The following is a 25,647-nucleotide window of genomic DNA, read 5'->3' on the forward strand; positions in this document are numbered from 1 at the left end:
GCAAGTGACGTCAGACGGACAAGCAAACAGGAAACAGTACAAATCCGATCTTCCAGGCACCTTCATTTGCAACGTGGCAAAACTTGTAAGTGCATCTCAGTAAATTAAGAATACCGTAGCAAAGTTCATTTATAACAAACTTCCCCCACGTTAAGTCCTTTCACAATCATTATGAACAACGATTTAAAGATGGTAAACAAATACATGTCACCATGCACCATTATTTCGATACTTCTCTGCAAAAATTTACAAGCAATTGTTTGGAAATTAATTGTAAAAAGAAGAATCCCTACTTTGTTTCTATATCAAAGGCTAATTTGATTATTTATCGTGCTATATGCAGAAAGGTTGAGGTTTTAACAAGAAGACTTGTACTGTACTCCAAATCCACCATCATAAAAATCATGAGGGGCACAACCCACTTTCATACCTGTCAACTATACGCTTTCCCTGTATTTTATGTTTTTTATTATTATTTCAAATCATGTACGGCGTACTACAACTTTTATATGGGACAAAAAATTGTGAATCGATCTTACAAAGTGTGGGAGAGGAAGTGCAAAAAGTCAATTGTACCTTGGACAATAAGCAAATGAAAGTTATTGGACATACAGTGCAGAGATATGAGAAACAATTTGCTATTCCCTTGCATGCAAGAGGATACCTTGACCAGAACGACGACCCGAAGGTAGACTTGAAAGAGATAATTACTGTTGTTGCTATGGTTACTCCTGCATTTTTATGAACTATTCACCCCATTTCATGCTAATGCATACCCCAAACAGTTGCAACATTGGGACCACTCGTGCAATGTACTGATCCAATATAAAAAAATGTACATATTGTGTCCTACCAAAAACAAACAAACATTAATTTTCATTAAAATTGTTGTTATAATTTTCAGCATAGATGTGCATCGTCAGTCCGGTGAGTAGTCCGTCTCAGTAGTCGGTGACAACCAAATGGTGCAAAGAACATACTTACGAGTACTGTCACACATAGTTACCGCACATCAACCATATAGCCAAATGCAGGAAAAAAATGTTAAAAATAAATGAATCAATCAATACAACAATGTACAACAAACCCCAATGACATGTTTCAAACATGTATCTTTATCTTTATTTACTTTTATTTTGTGGCTGCAATAAAGCGTGTGCAGTCCCTGGACATTAATGTTCTTGTTCTTTTTGCCACTACTTCCCACATCATGATCAAATATGGCCTCATGTAGTGAATCCGTGCACTTTTTGGAGCAAGCCCAATTCTATGAATAATTTTGATGGAATAGATGGAAACAGAGTTCACGCCCTCAGATTTTTGTCCAAAAATTTCAGGATTTTTCTCCAAGAGTCTTCTTGTGCAGCTGCATTGCTAACAATGTTGCCTCCCCATATGGTACGGACTGCAGGGGAAACACAACACGGCAGCAGTCAGTTAAATTTGATTTTAGTCATATATAAAATGACACCAGTGACATTGCAGTTGAGCGTTTGATTGTTAATGCACCGCCTGACAAGAATCGTGTAAAAACCAAAAAATAATTTGGAGAGCTCACGTTTTTCTGGTTTGAATCTCCAAAAAGACATTCTTGTGTGTGGTGCGTACGGAGGTTCAATCAGGTGACCGGCCCCGGGATATGACAAATGGGTAAACAGGTGGGATTTACCAGCTGTTTTAAGGACATCTTCAATCTGAAAAGCACAAAAACTGATCTGCAGTCATGCGCACCAAACTCCGAGGGCCGTGAAGGAGTAAGCTAAGATGTACCAGTTTTGAATTCTCATTGCTGCTTAAAACTTGGTCGTCTTCACCCAAAACGTACATCAATGGACAGGCCAGGTTCTCTAGCTGCAAGGATCAGACACATTCATTTAGTTTTTGTTGTATTATTTCCAAATAACCAATATGGTCTTCAAATCACCTTCACTTGGGTCCCGGGGGAGTAGTTTTGGGGTAAAGTCACGTCCTTAAAACAGATATTGCCTTCCGTATTCCGTGGCCAAAATTTCTGGTCACTGAAAATTGGGATTTTAAAGAAAATGTCAGATCATTTGGGAAAAGTCATCTTGAGATTCAATGAATCAACAAACCAAAGCAACACAGATGGGGTTCTATGACCTAAACTGTAAACTATTTTTCCGGTGTATATGGTGCACCGAAGTATAAGGCGCAGCCCCAATGAATTGTGTATTTTCAAAGTTTTTCCATATAGAAGGCACACTGGTCTATAAGGCGCACCTTCAATGAATGAAAAAAGATTCCCAAAAATAATATCTAAATATATACACGTTTTCCAATTACAGCTATAAAGCACAACGTATTATAAGACGCTACAGTAGAGGCTGGGGTTACGCACTGCTTCTTCTACAGAGAAAAATTGAGATGTGGCTGCTGACAGTCATTGCTAGACCTGTTGTGACTCAATATGACTTCATATATGTATAAGGCGCACTTGTGTATAAAGCGCAGGGTCATCTTTTGAATAAAATCAAGGCTTTCGGGTGTGCCTTATACACTGGAAAATATGGTACGTCTAAAATACCTTTCTGATGATTTAGGTTTGCAAAAGGTTTGTGTGATCTTCTCGTTGGTTCCGGCTATGGCATTTATACAAACCAAACAGGATAGCTGCAAGAGAAAGTCAAGTTTTTAATATTAGGCATATGACATAGTCAACACCTGATTTCTCATTGGTAAGATTTCATCTTGATGAATGTATACAATTTAAATTGATGGTAGTGGACCAGCCACCTGGGGCATTAGAAACATTGTGTTAGATTTGAATTCATGTAAATGTGTGACTTTGCAAGTTAACGTGGCAATTTTTACACTTTCAATGATTTATATAGCACGCTTTAACGACAGCTGAAGCTGGAACAAAACACTTAACATGGACAGCTAACATACAGGGAATCAAGCAGTCACAAAGATAGTAAAAAGCACCAGGGAGTGAAACCAAGCTTGAAGGACAACCGACGTCACTTCTTTGTTTCTTAACTGACATCAGAAAAACGTTTTATAGCATCTAAAATACCCAAAACACGCAGGCTGATATTTTTATTCAAATGCAAAACACCAATAAAAACGACTTAAGTGTCCAAAATCTGCAAAAAATTAAGCTGCGAATTGGGCATTTTCAGAAAGTCCCGCCCCCAGTTTGTGACGTCACGCCAAGACGTCTTGCATTGCTTGAGAATCAAAACAATGGCTTCAGATTCGGAGAATATGCTTTCTTGTTACACCTCCAGTTATGAATATGATTCAAATAGTTCTGAAGAGGAAAGCATACACCTTGGCAATCGATTAAAGAATTTATTCCATGCCATTTTGAGGCAACATTGGGGAGAAACGATCACCAGAAAAGACCGCCACAAAATGGCGACCCCCTGTGGCCACCTCCGTTTCCACAGGCTGATAAATTCCTTATATGGAGCTTGGACACCCACTTCTGGCGGCTTTTGGGTGCAACACAAGGTTTTCAGACCAAACAAGTACAGCAAAATACATTGACGTGATGGAAGAACTGCTACAATGTGTCTTTTTTTCGGTCAGGCGGCGTTCCTTTAGTGACGTCACGTACGGACTCGTCACCAACTCAAAAACAAGACTTCCTGAATATTCAGCGCGAGTCTTAAAACGTAAAATATAGCTACATGCGGTGGAATCTTTTTAAAACACGCTCAGAAGTCATTTGAAGCCATTTTACAAATTATGGACACAACTTGTCCGGAGAAGTCGGTTGTCCTTTAAGTCGGAATCATGCCGAGTCCAATGCCAAAGAGTAAAAGTGACTTTTGAGACGGAGAAATATGATATACTGTACACAATTGTGCAACGTACGTTTACATCAGAGAGTGTGGCTACTCGGAGGCTTAGGTAGCCTCCATAGCAGAGACTAAGGATGCCAATTCGATCGCCACAGATCTGAGGATGCTCTCGGAGGATATTAATTGCTTTCTGAAAGAAAGAAAAAACAATGAGAAAGAGAGAGAGAGAGGGAGAAATACCGTATTTTTCCGTGTATAAGGCGCACTGGGGTATAAGGCAGTGTGAATGGTGTATTTGTAAATGTTTTCCATTTACTGTATACTGCGATCCAGACTATAAGGCACACCTTCAATGAATGAAAAAAGTTTTCCAAATATAATATATAAATATATAAAAGTTTTCCAAATATAAGGGACATCACATTATAAGGCGCCACAGTAAAGACTGGTGTTACACCCTTCTTCTACAGAGAGAAATGGAGTCAGTGGATGATGACAGTAGTAGTGGCACCTGTTGTGGCTCAATATGACTTCACATATATGGCGCAGGGTCAAGTCTTTTGGGTGCGCCTTATACACCCGAAAAGACCGTGCTTGTCTTATCGTCTTAATCATCAATTTCAATTGTGCTTTTACCTTATTTCACTTCCTGTATATTGGCCTTAACATTATTTTTGCACTTCATGCAACATTACATTTCATGGGCATTCAAAACAATTCCTCTGAAATGGTTGACCAGGGTGAAGTTCACCCTTTTTGAGGCGCGGGACTAGAGGGTCTGTTCCGACTACAGGGTGGGTCACACACTTATAAGGCCTTTTCAATGATTCTGGTAAGGAAAGATCATTAGGAAGTCGAATCTCAGGTACAGGAGGGTCATTGTGACTTTCTTTCTCACAATTTGAACCCCTCCCGTCACAGAACTTTGGTACACCTTGCCTTCATATATGCATCCGAACTGTCTACACCTATTTGGACTGTCAGATCTATGTGTTCCATGTAGGCGATGGAGAAACTGGCAAAACCCCTTGATGCAGTCAGGGATGAGCGGTACTCAATGAGTCCTCCAGCCATACCCCACAAGTCCAGCAGGGCTGGAAACTTGCCTGGTCCTGTCAAGGCAGAGTAACAAGATTAGAGGAAAGACATTGAAAAGAGTAAAATTTGTGATCACATTTGTGCGGACCTGGTGGTAAGAATAACGTTCCCACAACTCCGTTTTGGCGAATGTCTATTCTTTGAACACCCGGTGCCATGTACCAGCGCTCAGTGGTTGCAATAGCCAGCTCAGTGTTCTCTCGCTCTCTGGGTGTCACATGACCTTCCAGTAAAGAAATGTCCACTATGAATGGAGTCTCGACATTCTTCTTTCGCAATCTTTGCACAAAAAAAAAAAAACAAAACAAAAACAAATACAAAATCAATAATAATTGTCTCATTTTCTTACCCATTCATGCCCACAATACGAGTTTATTTCAAGGCAAGGCCTTCACAGTCCTTTGGACCATTGATCAAAAAAACAACAACAAAATAACCCCCCCCAAAATAAATAAATACCGGATTTTCCGGTGTATAAGGTGCACCCAAAAGCCTTCATTTTCTTCAAAAGATTACCCTGCGCCTTATACGCAGGTGCGTCTTATATGTGAAGTAATATTGAGGCCTCGCAACTACTGTCAGCAGTCATTGACTCCATTTCCCCCTGTAGAAGAAGTCATGCGTAACCCCAGCCTGTACTATAGCACCTTATAATATGGTGTGCCTTATATTTGGAAAACCTTTATTGATTTTTACTATATTATATTTAGAAAACTTTTTCTTCATTTATTGAAGGTACACCTTAGACTCCGGTGTGCGTTATAGATGGAAAAAGTTTGAAAATATACAATTTATTACAAGTGCGCCTTATACTCCGGTGCACCTTATACACCGGAAAATACAGTACATAAAAAAATCAACACAATGACGAAATACTAAGACAAAATCATACAGCAATGTGTAAAGGTTTTACGATACGATAGTTGAATTTGAATTCTAGCTTTGTTCAATGAATATACAGTTTAAGTAACAAATATACACGTCGTGTGTTTGCACATCATATGACCAAACCCAGAAAACAAGTGAGGTGTCTTAGTTTATAAGCATTGTGATGTTACTTTCAGTCGACAGCGATTGACAGTACAACTCCGAAGTCACTGTAGGGATGTGGTACACCAAGAAGCTTAGGACACAATATGTACAAGACCACGAGAAATATGAGGTGTATTTTTTGCACCTGCCTTAAACCATCCCTTTCTCCAGGAGCTGGCTGCAGGGCCCAGAAGAGCCCCATTGGCTCACATCCCAAATATGAGCCACCCACGGAATGATCATGAGCAACTGTTGAAGGCACAAAAATCAAGGGCAGCAGAAGCTCGACAAGGAGCAACAAGTTCAACAGTAAAATTCTCATTTTATCCAAGAATTTCCATCATTCATACTGAACAATTCACTCTGCATTTACGTAATATAATAAATATAGCACATTTCAGTTAAAAATACATTTTACACAAATTTAACTCAATCACTGCCAGACATTTTCAAAAATGTGTCCATTCCAGTGGTTTTTGTCATTGTCACTCAAATTCTAGGACCCAGAGAATATTGAGTTTTAGGACTATATAAACATTTAATGCAGCGTAAGAAACCTTACACTCTCTTCTTTCATCAGAAAAAAGGGTTAATTCCTACATTATATGGGTCTGGAGTTATATGAGCTTGAAATCAGGGTGGCTGTCCAAAATACAATGCAATACATACATAATGGTTTCTCTAGGGCTTTAACAACAGCTGAAGCTGGAACAAAGCACTAACATGGAAAAAAGGGAAATGCTGCCCCCTTGTGGAAAGGAAAGAAACATTGCCAGCGTTTAATCGGCAACCCAGCAAAAAAAAAAAAAAAAAAAAAAAAAAAAAAACGAACAAACTCGTCATATTTTCAATTCCCGAATAAATTTGCAATGGCAGTGAATGAGTTAATATCCTATCAATGAACAGTGTATGTGAGAACATGACTCACGGTTGACAGTGCCATCTGCGCTGGTCTTATAATGGCCAAAAGCCTCCCACAGGTCACCATCCTCACTGCGCATTTGTGCGCACAATGTCACCGGATGGTGTGGTGCCATAAAACCTGCCTTTATGCTGATTGGCTCGTCCACTAGGCTGCGAGCTGGAGTGGCTGTCAGCACAGGAGCTGGACTGGTACTGGTGCTCCATCGCATTGCTGCTGGAGACAAATATGTTATACTCAGAGAATCTATACTAACTGGTCCAGGTCGTATATGGAGGAAAGTACCGTATTCTCTGGAATATACGGCGCACCTTCAACAAATGACACATTTAAAAACCTTTTCCATACGTAAGGTGGACCGCATTATAAGGGGCACCTTCAATGAATGACATATTTTAAAACATTTTCCATACATTGGGCGCACCGGATTATGAGGTGCGTGATCAGCTTTCGAAAATAATATTTTCTTTTAGCTGCGCCTTATAGTGCAGAAAATACGGTAATCTATTTGTGAATATTGGATGCTTGGAATCTGATCAACTGACCATGACAGATGGGGTACCTCAAGGGTCAATGCTTAGACCCCTTTTGTTCTTCCTGCACATGTTATGTTTATGTCACAATCTTTGTTGGTGTAGAAAAGTGTGCCATGTTCAGAGAATGCGTGCCAAATAATCCTATTAAAAAGCCCTTAGCAAATTCAGGGTAGAGATCCAGTGTTTTTAATGGGGAAAATAAGCAACAATTAAATAACATGTGCTTGGCAAATGTCTTTGAAAGTCGTGAGTCAGTAAAGAAGCCATTTTGGGAAAAATAAACACACCAAAAAAGCCACCAGTTCGTGAGCTGAGGTATCAATAAAGGTTCATAACATCGTCCATATACAGCATTAATATTTAGTTCTTTACTCAACCGCATCTGACAGCTGTAATCAGGAGCAGTGCAAAAAAATAAATAAATAATAAGAACAACCTGAACTTAAACTCATCTGACAGCTGAGACTTGTACTGCGCCACTACCAATCATGGACATTAAATGTATTTAGTTCTTAATTAAGTGCACAAACTTTCACTATGCACTTTTGCTATTTTTCTTACCTTCAGCACGATGTAACCAGCGAGTTTTCTTGTGTAGGTCAACATGTGAAGTTAGCTGCTTTCCTATGAGATGCCGATATCCTCCCACTCGCATTTGAGTTCTAAACATTATGAAGGAAATAGACAGCTGTGAACAAGCAAAGAGCATTACGGTGATGTCCTCAAGTGTGTTTCTTTAGGCTCGCTGAGTCCAAATGAGAGAATGATGGAGAATTTGATGTGAATTTTCCATTTGCATTGGTGATCAACCTTCTTTACATAACGGCAGGAAGGCGGGCAATGGCGCTTTCACATTCAGGTGAGCACAAGGAAACGGGAAATCAGGGTGTCAATGTTTACAAGTGCAAAACAGACCTTCCAGCTTCCAGCGCAACAAGAAAGCGCTTGTTGCAAGTGCATCTTAATAATTAGAATATTGTCAAATGAGCAAATTAATTTCCATACCTTGGTTTAATTCAAAAGAGATCAAAAGCTTCCTTTTCTCCATTTGAAATTCATTACTAGGCCTTCACAGCAGCCTCTTACAGTCAGTGGCGGACGATCAAGGCCTGCAAAGCTTTCTCCGCTGGCCTGAAAATTAAATACATCTGAAATAAAAACACACCTGTGGGATTTTGGATGGAAATGGAAAATCTCCAAAACCGTATGCGCTGAAAAATAAGGAAAACATTGTTTTTTTTCTAATCATTATCATAAATACATTTCAGGACACGACAGGCCATCTCAGATGAAAATTTGCAATTCAGCAGTGTTTCTATTCACACACTTTTGTAGCCAGGTATTCTGACACGGGTTCCCCTGGGAGCTAAATACATAGACAAATTGGCCATTCGCCAACAGGACAAATGCTAGAAATAGTGATCTCACCACACCCAGTCACAAGTTGATGAACGTGGAGCTCACCTTCTGAATACATTGCGAAAGGCCCCTTCTAAATTAATTAAACTGTTTGACTGTTTTTCCCCCGCAGTTGTTTACAAAGAACTGAATCACACCCATTTGCTTGTGAATATTAAACAATGCAGGAATCTCCTTTGATACCCAACCATAGCACCCACTTGTCCCCAGTTGGCCTGTTACCTGTGGGATGTTCCTAACAGGTGTTTGATGAGCATTAGTCAACTTTCACATTCTTTTTTATCCAACTCCCACGCCTTTTCTTGAAACTTATAACAGACATAAAACATAAATATCATGATCTCATCTCATCTCATCTCATCTCATCTCATTTTCCGTACCGCTTATTCCTCATTAGGGTCGCGGGGGTTGCTGGAGCCTATCCCAGACAGAGTGTGTAAGGCGAAAAGTGTGTATCTAAAAAAAAATCCCATAGGAAACCATTAAAATGGGAATAATCCGTTCCCAGGTTTCCATAAAATATACTTTTCAACTAAATAAGCCTTAAAACTACACACAACATACCTTATTCTATGTATAATAAATGTGCTATTGTATTGCAATGAAAGAAATACACTGCATTGTATCATAAAGTCACTTTATTTACATTTGTGATGGTCATTTATGGCTTGATGGAATGGCGTTGGAGGTCGAAGGTCAAAGGGAATTGCATGAGGACTGTAATTAAAGAAATAACCTGTGCTGTAAAATAAAGTTTTATTTGCCTTTTTGATGGTCGTTGATTGCTTATGGAAGGAGAGTCACCTTCCATAAGGACTGTTGGTGCTGTTCGGTCGTGTGCTTCCGCCGAAGATCACTCCGCCAGCCGTGGTGCGTGTGTATTATGAAAATAGTGCTTATTATAAGGTTTAATTTTCATAAATTTGACGTTTGTAAGACAAAAAGTTTGTAAGTTAAGGTGTTTGTAAGTTGAGGTCTCACTGGAGGTTGAACACAATTTGCTAATCATTGTATTCAATTTTATTTATGTATAACCGGTGTCTGAAACTCATGACAAAAAGTTAGCGGACACCCGGGCAGACAAAGTTGCCTGCCCGGTCATAAAGTTGCCTGCCCCATTTTTCACAACTTGAAACACAATAAGACGACTAATCGCAAAAAAAAGCATTGTTGCGAAGTATAAAGGATTTTTTTAATTAAGGAAGTACCTACCACAAATTCTCCCTTGCTTAATTTATGGTAAATATCCCTTGCTGAAGATTTTGCAGCAAGGTTTTGAGAGCTTAGAAAGAGAAGTCCACTTGGCTTGTAGCGGTTTGCTTGTAGCTTTGCATTATTGAATAAAACAAAGGTTTGATTTGAAAGTAATCTTTTTTTTTTGTCTTGAAGAAGTGTCGGCCACCCGGGCCAGACGTTTTGAAAGTTGAACGCCCGACGTCATGAGTCATGATTAAAAGGTTTAATCAGAATCTATATCATTCACAATTCGACATTTATAACTGCCGTCATGATGACACTAACCAATAAAGGTCCCAAAGAGTTAACTCGTAAATACTAAGAAACGTTTTTACAGTGATTACATAAAAATGTGAAGTTGGGGTCATTTTTCCACACCTCCCCCTGTACATTGTCACATTTCGGATTGCGACCAACAGGTAGCCCTATAGGGCCTCTCCTGCAGCTGCACAGGTGTTGGTTGTTTTAATCAGTGGCAGTTAAAATGACCCACGGCACGACCATTCAGTGTTGAGTCATTGTTTGTTTCATCTTGTCATGTTTTACTCATGGTTTTGTTTGCTACTTTGGCCATTTCTGTTGTGATGACATTGTTGTTTGAGATTTTGTTCCTGCCAACTTCATTTAATACAATTTGTCAAATACACTCTGCTCCTCCCTCCTGCCTGCGTTCATGGGGTCCACCATCACCATCACTTTGCAAATTGTGACAGATCATTTAAGATTCATTATATTGTCATCATTTATTACTTAACACTAGAGTTCACACCCTCAGATATTTATCCAAAAATTTCAGAATTTCCTTCCAAGCATCTTCCTGTGCAACAGCATGGGGTGCAGTGTGACCCCCCCACAGTGCGAGCACTGCAAGAGAAACACGACAGGGAAGCAGTCAAATATTTCAACCATACACATAAGAACATGTGGCATTACAGTCGAGTGTCTAGTTATTTATTCACAAAAGAATTATGGTTAATCATATCCTTTGTCGGATATCTCACTTTTTTCTGGTTTGATTCTCCACACAGACATTCTGGAGTGTGGTGTGTAAGGTGGTTCGATCAGGTGTCCGGCGCCAGGATATGACAAACGGGTAAACAGGTGGGATTTACCAGCTGCTTTCAGACGATCTTCAATCTGAAAAGCACAAAAGTGAAGCTACATGCGCATCCATGTTGACTGAGAAGAGATAACTCATCTTTTTGTACCAGGTTTGAATTCTCAGTACTTGGAAAATTTTGGTCATCTTCACCCAAAATGTACAGCATTGGACAGGTCAGATTCTCTATCTGCAAGAATCACAAACATTCCTAAGTTTCTTTTCAATGCTTTTCAATTTAGAGAGATGGTCTTCACATCACCTTCACGAGGGTCCCAGGAGAGAAGTTTTTGGGTGAACCCAGTTTCTGAAAACTGAGATAACCTGCCTCATCCCGTGGCCAAAGTCTCTGGTCACTGAAAAGTTAATTTGACAGAAAAATAACAGATCATTTTGAAACACTTTATTTCGTGATTCCAGAAAATGAAAACAGAGGTGATATTCCACATACGATTCAGAACCTCGACAAGCTACATGGTGTTCCTATAACCAAAACTGTAAACTATATATTTTTAAATACCTTTCTGATGCTTTAGGCTTGCAAAAAGTTTGCGTGAGCCCCACGTTGCTTCCTGCTGGGCCATTTATACAAACCAAACAGGATAGCTGTGAAAAAGAGTGACAGTTTTACAACAAGGCAAACAACCAACTTGTTTCTCTTTACCAACATTGCATCTTTACAAATGTATACTGTTTCAAGTGTGCCTAAAACTAATGGTGTCTAATGTACTATGCCACACAGCGCTTGAGAAATATCATGTTAGATTTAAATTCATGTCAGTGTGTGACTTTGCAAGTTAAAGAAGCTATTTACAGACTTTCAAATAGGATATACTGTACACAATTGTGCAACGTACGTTTACATCAGAGAGTGTGGCGACTCGGAGGGTTAAGTAGACTCCATAGCAGAGACCAACGATACCGATTCGATCGGCGCAGATCTGAGGATTATCTCGAAGGATATCAATTGCTTTCTGAAGAAAATTGGGGAAATAAAGAAAAAATAAGCATTAGATGGTATTATTTATTTCATAAATGACATTTTGTTAAATTGTGGCATCCTTTTCAAATGTTACCGATGGGCATATGCAGCACACTTAAAATGGTGTTCTATGATCATCATTCAAGTTCAGGATTTTTGAAAAAGGAGCACACATTCAGCTCAATGTCCAAAAAAGTACCGTATTTTCTGGTGTAGAAGGCGCACCCAAAATCCTTGATTTTCTTCAAAAGATTACCCTGCGCCTTATACGCAGGTGCCCCTTATATGTGAAGTAATATTGAGCCACAACGGATTTCGCAACTACTATCAGCAGCCACTGACTCCATTTCCCCCTGTAGAAGAAGTAGTGTGTAACCCCAGCCTCTACTGTAGTGCCTTATAATGTGGTGTGCCTTATACTGTATTTGGAAAACTTTTATTATATATGGAAAACGTTTTTCATTGGGGTTGTGCCTTATAGTCAGAGCTGCCTTATACTGTACAGTGAGACCTCAACTTACGAACTTAATTGGTTCCCAGACAGAGTGTGTAAGGCGAAAAGTGTGTATCTCAAAAAAAAAGTTCCCATAGGAAACCATTAAAATGGGAATAATCCGTTCCCGGGTTTCCATAAAATATACTTTTCAACTAAATAAGCCTTAAAACTTCACACAACATACCTTATTCTATGTATAATAAATGTGCTATTGTATTGTAATGAAGGAAATACACTGAATTGTATCATAAATTCACTTTATTTACATTTGTGATGGTCATTTATGGCTTGATGGAATGGCGTTGGAGGTCAAAGGGAATTGCTGTTTGGAAAGAGAGGCGCATTACATGAGGACTGTAATTAAAGAAATAAACTGTGCTGTAAAATAAAGTTTTATTTACCTTTTTGATGGTGATCGTTGATGGTTTATGGAAGGAGAGTCACCTTCCATAAGGTTGGTAACTTAACCTCTGGTGCTGTTCGGTGTGTATTATGAAAATAGTGGTTATTATAATGTTTCATTTTCATAAATTTGACGTTTGTAAGACGAAAAGTTTGTAAGTTAAGGTGTTTGTAAGTTGAGGTCTCACTGTACTCCAGTATACCTTTTACACCGGAAAATACGGAACTGTAATTCAAAAATATCTTCAAAAGATTTTTGGTCATACAAAAATATATTTGTATGACCAAAAATGCCCAATACCGTAGTTAAATAAATTTTTTTCTGACTTGTTATTAAAAATAAAACTTAGCAAAAACTTGGTTGGCAAAATTACAACCAAATGAAGAAGTAAATATATAACTAAAACGATATGCGCACGGTTTCACTCGTGACCTGTTTGTTACCCCTGCTCGAAAGGGAGACGTCTTCTACACCGTATTTTCCCGTGTATAAGACGCATTGGCGTATAAGGCGCACCCCCAAATGAATGGTGTGTTTTCAATCCTTTTCTATATATAAGGCGCACCGGAGTATAATGCGCACCTTCAATGAATGACAAAAGTTTCCCAAATATACCATATAAATATATAAAAGTTTTCCAAATATGAGGCACACCACATTATAGAGCGCTACAGTAAAGGCTGGGGTTACGCACGACAGTATTTCTTCTTCTTCTTCTTCTTTTCCTTTCGGCTTTTCCCTTCAAGGGGTTGCCACAGCGAATCAGTAACCTCCATCTTCAGAGGTATGATACGCATGTTTCTACGGTGGGAAAATGGAGTCGGTAGTACCGACAGAAGTGGCGAGACCTGTTGTGGCTCAATATTAATTCACATATAAGGCGCACCTGCATGTAAGACACACCTGCATATAAGGCGCAGGGTCATCTTGTGAATAAAATCAAGGCTTTTGGGTGCACCTTATACACCGGAAAATACCGTACTTTGAACCACTCCAGACACCCTGACATATAGGTGCATCTTGCCTTTATATATGCATCCGAACTCTCTATGCCGAGTTGGACTGTCAGATCTTTGTGTTCCATGTAGGCGATGGAGAAACTGGCAATGCCTCTTGATGCAATCAAGGATGAGCGGTACTCAATTAGTCCTCCACCCATACCCCATATGTCCAGCACAGCTGGAAACTTTCCCGGACCTGTCAAGACAAAGCAACAAGATTAGAGGAAAGACACTGAAAATAATTACAACTTGTGATCACATGTGTGCTCACCTGGCGGTAAGAATAACGTTCCCACGACTCCGTTTTGGCGAATGTCTATTCTTTGAACACCCGGTGCCATGTACCAGCGCTCAGTGGTTGCAACAGCCAATTCTGCATTCTCTCGCTCTTTGGGAGTCACATGACCTTCCAGTAATGAAATGTCCACGATCAATGGAATTTTGACATTTTTCTTCCGGAGCCTTTGGAAAAAAACAACAATTGTGTCATTTCCCACACATCCATGGCAACAACAACAGAATGACATGAAGTTTGGATTATCCTTTGGAATTTGACAATTCATCACTAAAAAGAAACCTGAATACAATTAACTTAGACCAGGGGTGTCAAAGTCATTTTTTGCCGTGGGCCACATTGTAGTTATGGTTTCCTCTCGAGGGCCGTTATGAATTTGGGGAACCCATTAGAATGTTTAAATCCATTCAAATATTACATATAGAGCACACAGCAAATTAATGAATAACTCGTTTTCAAATATGAAGTCAAGAAGAATGACTTTTATTGTGGTTGACATCCAAAAATATGACATTTTGGCTCAGATTTTAGCAATCATCATGGAATTTCACAAGATTGATTTGCTTTCGCGGGCCGAAAAAAATGATGTGGCGGGCCGGATTTGGCCCGCGGGCCTTGACTTTGACACCTGTGACTTACACACTTCAGAAAGCATTGTTCCAAGGTTTTAGGACAGCAATTGATTTCCACTTCTAGCGGGGTTAAATTGATGAACAGATGGGAATCTTGGACCAAAATGTGAGACCACTTCATAGAATATTTTTGTGCACCTGCCTTAAACCATCCCTTTCCCCAGGACCAGGCTGCAGGGCCCAGAAGAGCCCCATTGGCTCACATCCCAAATACGAGCCACCCACGGAATGATCATGAGCAACTGTTGAAGGCACAAAAAAGAAGGATAGTAGAAGGTCGACAGAAGATCACAAGTAGCAACATGTGTCATGGCAAAATCACGTCTGAATTTGAAATTGTAGTTAAAAAAGAAAGTTTAGACACACAGATAAACTGTACTGTGAATGAACTATATCCATGAGAACATTACTCACGGTTGACAGTGCCATCTGCACTGGTGTTATAGTGGCCAAAAGCCTCCCATAGGTCACCATTCTCACTGCGCATCTGTGCGCATAAGGTCACAGGATGGTGTGGTGGCATAAAATCTGCCTTTATGATGATTGGATCATCTACGAGGCTGCGGGCTGGAGTGACTGACAGCACAGGAGCTGGACTGGTCGTGGTCCTCGATTGCATCGCTAGTGGAGACAAGTGCGTAATGCTCAGTACAAACTAGTCAAATGGCCACGGCATAAGGGGTCCCTCAAGGTTCCATTCTCAGACCCATTTTGTTCATGTTAGACTTAGGTCAAAATCTTTGCCACTCTCATGTTGACAATCAGGAATATACAGATGACATGTAGGTATATCTAACAGTCTCACATAATTAATTTTAAGGTGTTTGTGTCATTGTCTAATGCCCTCAGAGAAAAAAATAACTGGATGAACCGAAATTTCCATTAACCTTGTTTGCCCACAGATTCAGATTTGACTTTCAGCAGTCAAATTAAATCAACCACTTACACAGCCTTTAACCATCTGAAAAATGTGACTATAATGAACAATTGCATCCTCCAAGCAGACCAGGACAAGCATATCTTTGCTTTTACCTCCAGTAGACTTGATTTTTGGAATAGACTTTTGACTGCACTCCCTAAAAAGCTGCAGTAGGAGTTTGAGCCAGAGGTCCAGCCTTTACAATGGCTGGAAACGTCAGATTTTTCCCAAACTATGATTGGCTAGTCACATGAATGGCTTTTCACTAGCTAATCATAGTATCACTAGACGCTAGTGAAGAGCATACTGGCCAGAGCTAGCGCACTGCATATATTGTGAGCTCCATAAGCAAATATATTGTTGTGTTGATTTAATATGTGACTTTGTCTATATTATATTATATATACTATATTATTATATTATACTGTTCAAGCCATTTTCAAGACGGACTTTCCAAGAATACATGGACATCATTAAGATGGACATCATTTGGACAGCTCAGAAGCTAGCAAAATAGCAACTAATATTACAATTTTATGAGGTTATCATGAATCTACATGTTCATAGTAAAAGTTCAGACAGTATTTCTCAAGTTTCTTCAAGTCACAAGTTGTTTCCTGGCAACAGCACCTTCTAGTGGACATGTAGTAAATCACACCACACTGATTGATTCAGACGTAGCACTACTGAAGGCCTAGGAGTGACATGCACGGCCCGCCACTGGTGTGGAATGAATGAAATTTCTTATCTGTTTATTTTGCAGACAAGAGTCCTTCCAGAGTTTAGGAGCTTGAATTGGAAGTGTAGCAAATGGAATAAATGTCTAAAATATTGTTGGCCTATTGAATAACAGACTGCACATACTGTATGCTGTATGGTCTCAAACCAACCATTTTCACTCTCATACACATACATTGTCAAACAAGTTCAATGTGTGTTCAAAGAGCCCTCACCCTATAGGTTGTACACACCCAATGTGTTAGACTCCCAATGAGAAATAAACCAGTTTTCATACGCATGGTATAAATATAACGAAATTTGACAGACTACTATGAGCATAGCACAGAGAATCTATCCAGGTATCCAGACAAAGAGGTGATTTCACTTGAGATTGAATAAAATATATTTTTTCATAAACATTGGCATTGGTCATTTGTGTACCCAGGCAAGGTGCACAACAGGGTCCATATAACAGTGCTAAACTGCTCACTCAGTGGCATGTCCCTTCTGTCCTTAGAAGCAGTCCAAATACTGTATAGAAAGCAAGAACAACCTGAACTTAAAGTCATCTAACACCTCAGGCTTGGATTTTATCTCTAGCAATCATGAATTTCTGTGCCAAGATGATATGTATGACACACAACACCAACATTTTGCACTATTGCTATTTTTCTTACCTACAGTACTATGCAACCAGCATGTTTTCCTGTGTAGGCCAACACGAGGGGTCAGCTCCTTTCCTATGAGATGCCGGTATACTGCCACACGCACCTGAGTCCCAATCATTATGCTTAGTCTGTCCTGAAAATGGACATTAGTTGAGAAACAAGAAACGATCTTGTGATGTTTTTGATCTGCTTTGCACTCCACAGCCTCACTGAGTTAACAACAACGTCTTGGAAATAACTGGAGGGTTAATGTGCTCCATGAACCTTGACCCTCTACTCTCTATTCAGTCAAAGAAAAAAAATGTTTAATCAGGAAGTAAGCTTGTGAGGTTTTCCAATTTCAAAACATTACTAATTTGACACATTATCCATTACCCGTTCTTCTGTTATCATGTCTGCTTCAGTGGAATTCATACAAGAACCCCATGAATTGTAAATGTCTTTATGCTGATGAGATTATTATACATTTAAGTGGATGAAAATACCATTGTATGTAAATCCTGTATTTCTGCATTTATTCATAAAAAACATTTTATACAAACCACACAATTGAAAATATCTGATTTTATCCACTTTGCAATGAATGCAGTTAAGTGCAGAGAACACTCCCTATTGCCTACTATTCATTCAACAAGTAGAAATGATAATACATTAATCTGTGACCTGTGAGTGTTTATCGATAAATTTATTTTTCCATGAGTGAGCATGAGAACAAAAACGTGTTTTCCATGGTAAAAAGGGCTTGGCGTTAAAATGAAATATTTTAATGTTTTTTTTTTTTAAATAAACAAACAAATAAATAAATAAATAAATACATGCATACATACATGCATACATACATACATACATACATACATACATACATACATACATACATACATACATACATACATACATACATACATACATACATACATACATACATACATACATACATAAATGTGAGGTGGGCGGGGCATTAATGCAAATAGATGACTCCACGTACATCAAATCATGAGTATGCAGAGGTCTGTTATATGATTATTGGCAATATTGTTTCGTTGCACTATTACAACTACCATGATGGATAAAACCAGCAAAAACCAAGTCCAAAATCCAAACCAAAGTATATTGAATAAAACACAAAATCCTACCTTGATAGTATTCAACAGAGTTGATTTGGTTCAAATGTTTTGCCAGGTTTATCAGCAAAATTCAGCTTAAATCGCCACTGTTTTGCATGTGAGACCAACCCTGGCTGTAAGAGAAATATGCCAAACCTGCTTTAACATGTCACAGTATGATATAGTGGAGAAACCGGTATCCGTTGAGCTTACTGTATCACACACACCCTTGACAAAAGTTTGAGAAAAAAAAATCAATGCAAAAGACAAATCACAGACTGGCCAAATTTAGACAATTGCTCTTAACATTACTTATTGCATAACATGAAAAGTATGTTGAGACACAGTAAGTATTGGGGAGAATGTGTTCTGACCCCAATGTGTGAAAAGTAATGTACTGGAAATTACCAAAGGGTTATCTGGGAATATTGTGATTCGGTGGGAAGAAATATTGACATTGTCTTCAATTCCATTGACATGCCTTCCCATGGGGAAGGGGAGTCTGGGGTCTCTGCAGCTGGCTCTAAAATCTTGGATGTTAAGGTCACCAAGGTGGTTAATAAGTTACTCGGTGGCAGAGGTCCTCAGGGTGGATGGTTCCACTCAGAGTTCTTATCGGCTTTAGATGGTTTGGAACAGTTCTGGTTGATATACCATCATATGGACACTGAGCACTGTACATTTGAAGTGGCAAACCACAGTGGTTGAACCCTTTTTTTACGAAAGGGAAAAGAACCGTGAGTTCTAACTATGCTCCTCAGTCTCCCTGGTAAAAGGGTTCTGGTGAGGAGGGTCCATGAGAAAGTATTTCATTCTTCTTCCTTTTACCTCCTGCAAGGTCTCTGTGTAGAAATCTGATTGTTTACTGTATTGAAAAAAAAACAGATACAAATTGTGCAAAACAGTTTCTCTCTGCAGTGAGCTAGTAATTCGAGTAAGTGTGTCAATAATAATTCCTTATCTTGACGTTTTTCATTGTTATAGAGTACAGTACTTTTAGCACCCTGCAAATATCCAAATCCTGAAACCATAATTGTTTTTTTTATGTCAGATATTAATCTACAAGGCCTTTCTAGTAATAATGTTATATTCTAGTTTTTTTCTGATTAACTGTGATTAAAAACGCTTCAGAACTGACATTACACCAATTTTGGGGGAAATCGTCATGCATAGAATAATGTTATTTGGTCAGAGGCCTGTTTGTTCCAGTACTGTTTTATTTTGAAATCCTGCACGAAACCATTTCTTCTTCCGGTTCAAGAATGTTTCCGGTTCAAAGTTATGACTTCACTGGTGTTTTGGACTTGTCTGGTTGGAATGCAGGCCTGGATTTGAGCAATGTTATAATGGGTGTTAAAACTAAGTGATTGGATTATTTTAACCGATTATCTTTTCCAGCTTCAATGGCCAGGTTTGGTACGTTTCTTGCTCTATCTATTTCATTAAGAGGTTCCGATTTTTTTCTCATATTGAATAGCCGTTGTAACTTACCCTAATAGTACGACATTTAACCGGGATGAACTAGATGTCACACAGCGGCGTTGTCACTTTGCCTTGCGTTTTATTATTTTAAATTTGTATTGTATTTAGTGTGTGTTCGTATGTTATTTACCATTGGCCAACCATTGAACTCGTTTTAATTACCATTCGTTTAGCTTCGTTGTTGTTCCGCACAATCGTTTTGATTTTGATCTAAGTTAGAACACGATATTAATAAAAAACATTTTTGTGGTGTCGCAATTGATTCTAGAACACACAAGGAAAGGAAAGGAAAAAAACTGCTAAGTGGCACTATACAGTTCCATTTTGGCTACTGTTGAAAGAGTTCAAAGAGTTAATGGCTTGGGGGAAGAAGCTGTTTAAATGTCTGCTGGATTTGGGTTTAATAATATTGATGACGCACAGCAGCATTTCTTGTGCTGGTTGCTTTTAATTGTCTGAGTCACACGCCCTGACGAAAACAACAAAAAACAATGTCCTCGTGGACCATCACCGTGGACAGCAAGAGAAAGAGGGAAGAGTCAGTCAGAGGCTAGCATTCCACTTAAAATAGGCATTGTCACATTAATTATTGAAGTCGGGGAACACATAAATATTTTTGTTCAGAGTTATTATTGGCATGAAAAGGAATGACAGCATGAGGTCTTCTATTTGAGACGTGTTTTTTCTTCTTCAGATGCTGCAATTGACACACCGTGAATGGCATATCTGTTAACAACTGGGCCAGCTAAAGTGTTCCGTTGGCTTTGCACTTTAAGTCCACGATGGGGAGCCACTTCCGAAGCTACATCTGGGACCCTGTTCTCATTGTGTTTCAAATTGTGTTGATGCAATGCATCTACTACAGTTTTCTCGGCTTGTGGTTGGCAGGAGTGGACAGTCTTGTGCAAACGCATAGGTCACTGGACCAGATCTTCAGCTATGAAGTGAGTGCATTTATTTTAATCTATAATAATGATTATTCTATTTTTGGGGGGTTGTGTTTGTACACCAAGTGACACTGTTATCTGTTTGTTAGGTGCTTGGTTTTGCATCAATACTTGGCAGACTCTCAATCATGGCATTCGTTTTGAACTCTCTTACCTGGTGAGTCTTTATAACAACTAAACTAACTAACACTTAAATATGGATAATATACTTTGCACAAATGAATGGACCCTTTTTATACACCATTCCAGCAGATTTACAATCGACATTCAACTTGAATATTAAGACATTGTAAAGTGAATTCAGAGACAATTGGAGGCAGGAGGAGTGGTAGTGGGGCTCCGTAGAGTTGCCCAATCAGTCAAAAATCAACGCAAGTGACTTTTTTTGGCATCAGTTTCAATATTAAGCCAGATACTCAATACTGATATACAGTAAAGTCTCGTTATATCGATATTCAAGGGAGTCCGAAAAAATATCGATATAACCGGGACTATCGATATATCCGACCCTGTTTGCATGTAATTTTCTCCGTGCGTGCATAGAAATAGTATCGATATAACCGGGACTATCGATATATCCGATATCGATATAACGAGACTTTACTGTAAATGCATCAGATTTGTCTGCCTCTTTTCTATAAAAAAACTTTTAAGCGCCCACGATGGCTACATTATTCATGTACTCGCAAATACATATTGTGGTCACGGAACATTATCGCTGTAACCATAGATGCCCAATTTGGGCCGACGATCCCTCCGCTCACCACAAAACATTCACACCAATGTGAGTAGTGAGGAGGAATCTTGCCCAATGATTCCTTGACGCAATGCATCTTCCCAATGAAGTGTTTCTCTTGTAATTATTGATGACACGACTGATGACGAAAGCAGCAGAACAATATCTGACGTGTGCCGGGACAATATTTTCTGCTCATATTCAGCCAAATGCTTCAAAAACTCATTGGACGGTTCTTCACAGTGCAGATGGACAATGACCCGAAGGATACTGCGAAAACAACCAAATTATTTTTTTTTTTTTAAAGAAGTGGCATTGTATTCTATGGCTAAGTCACTCACCTGACATGAGCGGGCTTGCAGTTGCTGTAGTGGGATGAACTCCAACATCTGGTGAAGTGTGCACCGTATTTACCTCAGGCTATAATTGATCACAAAATATTTGAAATTACATCTTAAAAATGTTTTAATTGCTACTTTGTCCCATCACTTGGGTCCTTTAAAAGCTGTGGGGCACCTTTCACCTGATAATTGTGTGTAAATACCCTCAAATTAAATCTGAAAACCTGTGAAATCTAATTTTATGGTGATCGAGAATAGACAGAAAAGAAGTTATCATATTTAAAAGTTTCATGCCGCCGAACTCAAGGCCCTCAATGGAAGCACAGAAAATCTGGGGTCAATCTGAGGTGTACAGACAAAGCCTATTAAACTGTCATCTTCACTTAGGAGATCTGGCCTTGGATTAATTTAGGATTTGGTAAACTCCTTTACAGGAAGAGGTCATTAGCCAGGTTACAAATGTATCAGTTCACGGAAAGGACAACCCATAAAATGTCTATGTTCTGTTGTTTTATAGTTGTTGGTGCTTGGGACGTCCAGGGGTGTGGTATTCAAATCAAGAAGACTATGTTTTACTCATATATCACTTAAATTTGCATATACTCTCAATAAATAGCTTGGTAGAGGGCTGCAGAAGTTGGGCGTTGGTCATGAATGGTTACGTCCCCTGCCGGCAGTAAAAGACATTCTTCCTGTGTTTTCGAGCCTTTGTTCACAGTGTCCGACCAAACATCTCTGACATATGGTTACAAATGCATTGGTTGGTGGCGGTTATATCTGCACAAAATCCTAAAAACACAATACCTGCTGTGTTTCTGTGTGTTCAGTATGAATTAATGAAACGTATCATTGCTGCAGCGCTCTGGGCTTGTGGTTCTTCATCCGCCGGGGCAAACAGTGCCTGGACTTCACCGTCACGGTGCACTTCTTCCATTTGATCATCTGTTGGATCTATAATGCTCGCTTCCCCTCCTCGCTGTCCTGGTGGCTCGTCAACTTGGCCTGCATGGTGTTGATGGCCGTCATTGGCGAATACTTGTGCATGCGGACCGAGCTAAGGGCCATCCCAGTCAATTCTGGACCCAAGTCGAACCTTTGAATTGTTTCGTGGCACCCTGCTGACAATGGACACTTGGACATCTTGGAAGAACTTTTCTCATGGGACGATAAAGGATGAGAACATGGCACATGTGTTGGACTGATTTTTGTGTATTTGCTGAATATGCATCAAATGGGCTATTTATTTTTTGACTTTTCAGTAAACTATGGACTGTTTTGTTCTGTGCGGCAATTAGGACAGATTGAAATGTCTCAGAGAGGATGTCGGCTGCATGTCCTCTTTCAACTGCCATTTTATTTTTGTTTTGTTTTTTTGCTTAACTATATTTGCTCTCCATGGGGGGAAAAGGTGGGAACGTGATTTTAGTCAAATGTCTGTGACTGCAAGCTGGTTCGGGTTGACAGCAAACAATGGAGCAAACATTACATTAAAAAATGTTAGTTAACAGGTGAGAAGATAAATGTCCCAAAAAAATGCTGTTTCCCACTGTGGTCAAGGTCAAGTTGAGCTTGTAAAAACATTTCCTTTTTTTGTGTGTTTATCATTTTACACAGTAAGCATTTTTCCCCTCCGGTCCTTTGTCATAATCTTGTTTATTATGGCAACATGACAGTCTCTCTGGGACGGCTTTGACAGCCACCAGCTGTGTCCTGACAGCACAACGTGTGTCTCTTCTAGAGAATGCTGTCACTCTTTGAAGAGCTGCAACATCGGAAGTATCTTTATATATGACGCATATAGTTCAGGAACAGTTTTGAGCATTTTTTGGGGGGGGTGCTTTTGAAATTCCTAGTCTACATCATGTGGTTTGACGGCTTTACAGTTTGGTTTTAAGCTAATATCATTTTAAGGGAGCTATGTCATAATGTTATAAGAATGAAGTGGTCATGCTATTACAAGGAGTAAATTTAGCTGCATTACGTTTTTTTCACCAAGACTAAAAGCAATATCTAGATAATTCTTCAATTTCTTTTATGATGTAACTGCAGGTGCTCTTAACAAATATTTAAAGGACAACCGACGTCACTCTTTTTGTTTTTTAACTGACACCAGAAAAACGTTTTATAGCGTCTAAAATACCCAAAACACGCAGTATGATATTTTTAGTCAAATGCAAAACACCAATAAAAATGACTTTAAGTGTCCAAAATCTGCAAAAAAATTGAGCTGCGAATTGGGCATTTTCAGAAAGTCACGCCCCCAGTTCGTGACATCACGCCAAGACGTCTTGCATTGCTTGTGAATCAAAACAATGGCTTCAGATTCGGCGAATATGCTTTCTTATTACACATGCAGTTATGAATATGATTCAAATAGTTCTGAAGAGGAAAGCATACATGTTTGCAATCGATCAAAGAATTTATTTGTGCAATTTTGAGGCAACATTGGGGGAAAATCTCTCACCCCAAAAAAAAGAAGCACAAAATGGCGACCTCCTGTGGCGACCTCCGTTTCCACAGGCTGATAAATTCCCTATATGGCGCATCGACGCCCTCTTCTGGTGGCTTTTGGGTGCAACACAAGGTCCCCAGACAACACAAGTACAGCAAAATACATTGAAGTGATGGAAGGACCGCGACAAAGCGTCTTTTTTACGGTCAAGGGCGGTCCTCTAGTGACATCACGTACGGACTCGTCACCAACTCAAAAACAAGACTTCCTGAATATTCAGCGCGAGTCTTAAAACGTAAAATATAGCTATATGCGGTGGAATCTTTGTAAAATACGCTCAGTAGAAGTCATTTGAAGCCATTTTACAAATTATGGACACAACTTCTCCGGAGACGTCGGTTGTCCTTTAAGTGGTCATGCTATTACAAGAAGTAAATTTAGCTGTATTACGTTTTTTTTTTCACCAAGACTAAAAGCAATATCTAGATAATTCTTCAATTTCTTTTATGATGTAACTGCAGGTGCTCTTAACAAATATTTAAGGAGATTTAGAGAGCATTTCTATCGAAAATACATGATAGGTCTCTCGAGAGGGACTGGCTTTTGTCACTTGTGTTTCTATTTTTATGTTTTTTTTTCTGTCCTTACTACATACAATCTGAAGAAAAAAATACTTCACCATTTTCTGAATTTTACTTTGCTGTTGTACGGTCAACACATGGACCCACCCAAACACCACTCTACATCTTGATACAACATAACTCCTGTTTATGTATTATTTGAATACAAAGAAGCTGTGAGATAGACCTATTAAGATTCTTTTTTAAATGCCTGTTTTTAATAAAACACACTTCATGATGGCTGAACGAGGGTGATTCTTGGAGAAACGGCGGAAGACAGCAAGGGTCAATACAAATTTTCATCAGAGAGGTATTGAGGTGTCCTAAAATCTGTTTCTGAGATTGGATTGGACTGCATTAGTTTTTATTAGTCCCGCAGTGGAGAAATTGACATTTCACAGCAGCAAAGTGATAAAAGTAAAAGGAAAGGAATGGAAGAAGTAGAAAAACAAAATACAAAACCTGCTCTTAAATGCAGCCATCTTGAAGTAAAAATATCAAAAAACTAAATAACGAATAGTGTGACACAACACAAAAGACACACAGTCTTCAATCTTAAGCACTTTCTGCACCATCTTTGTTGCATGAAGCAGTTCTAGATGAAAGAAATTATCAAAGCCTCCTTTTCACCAGTAGATCAAGAACATCATGGCGGAATGTACACGTCTGCTACAAGCTAAATTTTGAAAGCAAACACGAAGCTGTAGCATCCATTGTCAAAAAGAGATTGTCTCGCAT

General features: G+C 39.1%; 3 protein-coding genes and 1 long non-coding RNA gene across 8 annotated transcripts; 2 read left to right on the plus strand and 2 right to left on the minus strand.

Annotated features, from left to right (window-relative positions):
• The first annotated feature begins 16 nt into the window (after positions 1–16).
• Positions 17–14,220, plus strand: LOC148890315 (uncharacterized). Its single transcript, XR_016116568.1, has 4 exons — positions 17–85; positions 6,072–6,209; positions 11,042–11,114; positions 14,082–14,220. It is a non-coding gene; the product is annotated as an uncharacterized LOC148890315 (long non-coding RNA).
• On the minus strand, positions 184–8,261 carry LOC148890316 (bile acid-CoA:amino acid N-acyltransferase-like). Of its 3 annotated transcripts, none has more exons than XM_089009323.1 (11): positions 7,920–8,261; positions 6,829–7,038; positions 6,050–6,149; positions 4,957–5,075; positions 4,710–4,882; positions 3,844–3,960; positions 2,546–2,631; positions 1,925–2,018; positions 1,771–1,851; positions 1,559–1,694; positions 184–1,405 (listed from the first exon to the last, which is right to left on the minus strand). In XM_089009323.1, exons 1-11 carry the CDS (start codon positions 8,065–8,067, stop codon positions 1,305–1,307), a joined length of 1,365 nt encoding a protein of 454 aa, XP_088865449.1. In that variant the 5' UTR covers positions 8,068–8,261; the 3' UTR covers positions 184–1,304. The 3 variants fall into 3 exon arrangements, with proteins under 3 accessions (XP_088865449.1, XP_088865447.1, XP_088865448.1); XM_089009321.1 differs by having other exon boundaries at positions 219–1,405; positions 4,957–5,147; positions 7,920–8,258; XM_089009322.1 differs by having other exon boundaries at positions 226–1,405; positions 4,957–5,147; positions 6,829–7,035; positions 7,920–8,252.
• Positions 8,527–18,492, minus strand: LOC148890317 (peroxisomal succinyl-coenzyme A thioesterase-like). Of its 3 annotated transcripts, XM_089009326.1 has the most exons (12): positions 18,362–18,492; positions 17,238–17,361; positions 15,336–15,542; positions 15,064–15,163; positions 14,266–14,456; positions 14,018–14,190; positions 11,970–12,086; positions 11,633–11,718; positions 11,375–11,468; positions 11,222–11,302; positions 11,015–11,150; positions 8,528–10,877 (listed from the first exon to the last, which is right to left on the minus strand). In XM_089009326.1, exons 2-12 carry the CDS (start codon positions 17,344–17,346, stop codon positions 10,777–10,779), a joined length of 1,395 nt encoding a protein of 464 aa, XP_088865452.1. In that variant the 5' UTR covers positions 17,347–17,361; positions 18,362–18,492; the 3' UTR covers positions 8,528–10,776. The 3 variants fall into 3 exon arrangements, with proteins under 3 accessions (XP_088865453.1, XP_088865452.1, XP_088865450.1); XM_089009327.1 differs by lacking the exon at positions 17,238–17,361 and having other exon boundaries at positions 8,527–10,877; positions 18,362–18,474; XM_089009324.1 differs by lacking the exon at positions 18,362–18,492 and having other exon boundaries at positions 17,238–17,753.
• Positions 18,493–19,592: 1,100 nt separating this feature from the next.
• On the plus strand, positions 19,593–25,151 carry sys1 (SYS1 golgi trafficking protein). The gene is made up of 4 exons (XM_089010730.1): positions 19,593–19,747; positions 20,508–20,757; positions 20,850–20,917; positions 22,696–25,151. Exons 2-4 carry the CDS (start codon positions 20,596–20,598, stop codon positions 22,934–22,936), a joined length of 471 nt encoding a protein of 156 aa, XP_088866856.1. The 5' UTR covers positions 19,593–19,747; positions 20,508–20,595; the 3' UTR covers positions 22,937–25,151.
• Positions 25,152–25,647: the final 496 nt, after the last annotated feature.

The sequence above is a fragment of the Hippocampus bargibanti genome, linkage group LG12 (genome assembly GCF_051943395.1).
Source record: "Hippocampus bargibanti isolate YZ-2025 linkage group LG12, ASM5194339v1, whole genome shotgun sequence".
NCBI lineage: Eukaryota > Metazoa > Chordata > Actinopteri > Syngnathiformes > Syngnathidae > Hippocampus > Hippocampus bargibanti.

Excerpts from the sequence above, each read along its gene's own strand:
- LOC148890316 (XM_089009321.1), bottom strand. The coding sequence starts at position 8,067 with ATGCTCTTTGCTTGTTCACAGCTGTCTATTTCCTTCATAATGTTTAGA. Across the intron at positions 6,150-6,828 it reads CGCAGATGGCACTGTCAACC|TTGCTCATGATCATTCCGTG; the intron begins GTGAGTCATGTT and ends TGCCTTCAACAG. Across the intron at positions 2,019-2,545 it reads AAACCTAAATCATCAGAAAG|TGACCAGAAATTTTGGCCAC; the intron begins GTATTTTAGACG and ends CCCAATTTTCAG.
- LOC148890317 (XM_089009326.1), bottom strand. The coding sequence starts at position 17,346 with ATGATTGGGACTCAGGTGCGTGTGGCAGTATACCGGCATCTCATAGGA. Across the intron at positions 11,469-11,632 it reads AAGCCTAAAGCATCAGAAAG|TGACCAGAGACTTTGGCCAC; the intron begins GTATTTAAAAAT and ends TTAACTTTTCAG. Across the intron at positions 11,151-11,221 it reads GTACTGAGAATTCAAACCTG|ATTGAAGATCGTCTGAAAGC; the intron begins GTACAAAAAGAT and ends TGTGCTTTTCAG.
- sys1 (XM_089010730.1), top strand. The coding sequence starts at position 20,596 with ATGGGGAGCCACTTCCGAAGCTACATCTGGGACCCTGTTCTCATTGTG. Across the intron at positions 20,758-20,849 it reads ACCAGATCTTCAGCTATGAA|GTGCTTGGTTTTGCATCAAT; the intron begins GTGAGTGCATTT and ends TCTGTTTGTTAG. Across the intron at positions 20,918-22,695 it reads GTTTTGAACTCTCTTACCTG|CGCTCTGGGCTTGTGGTTCT; the intron begins GTGAGTCTTTAT and ends TCATTGCTGCAG.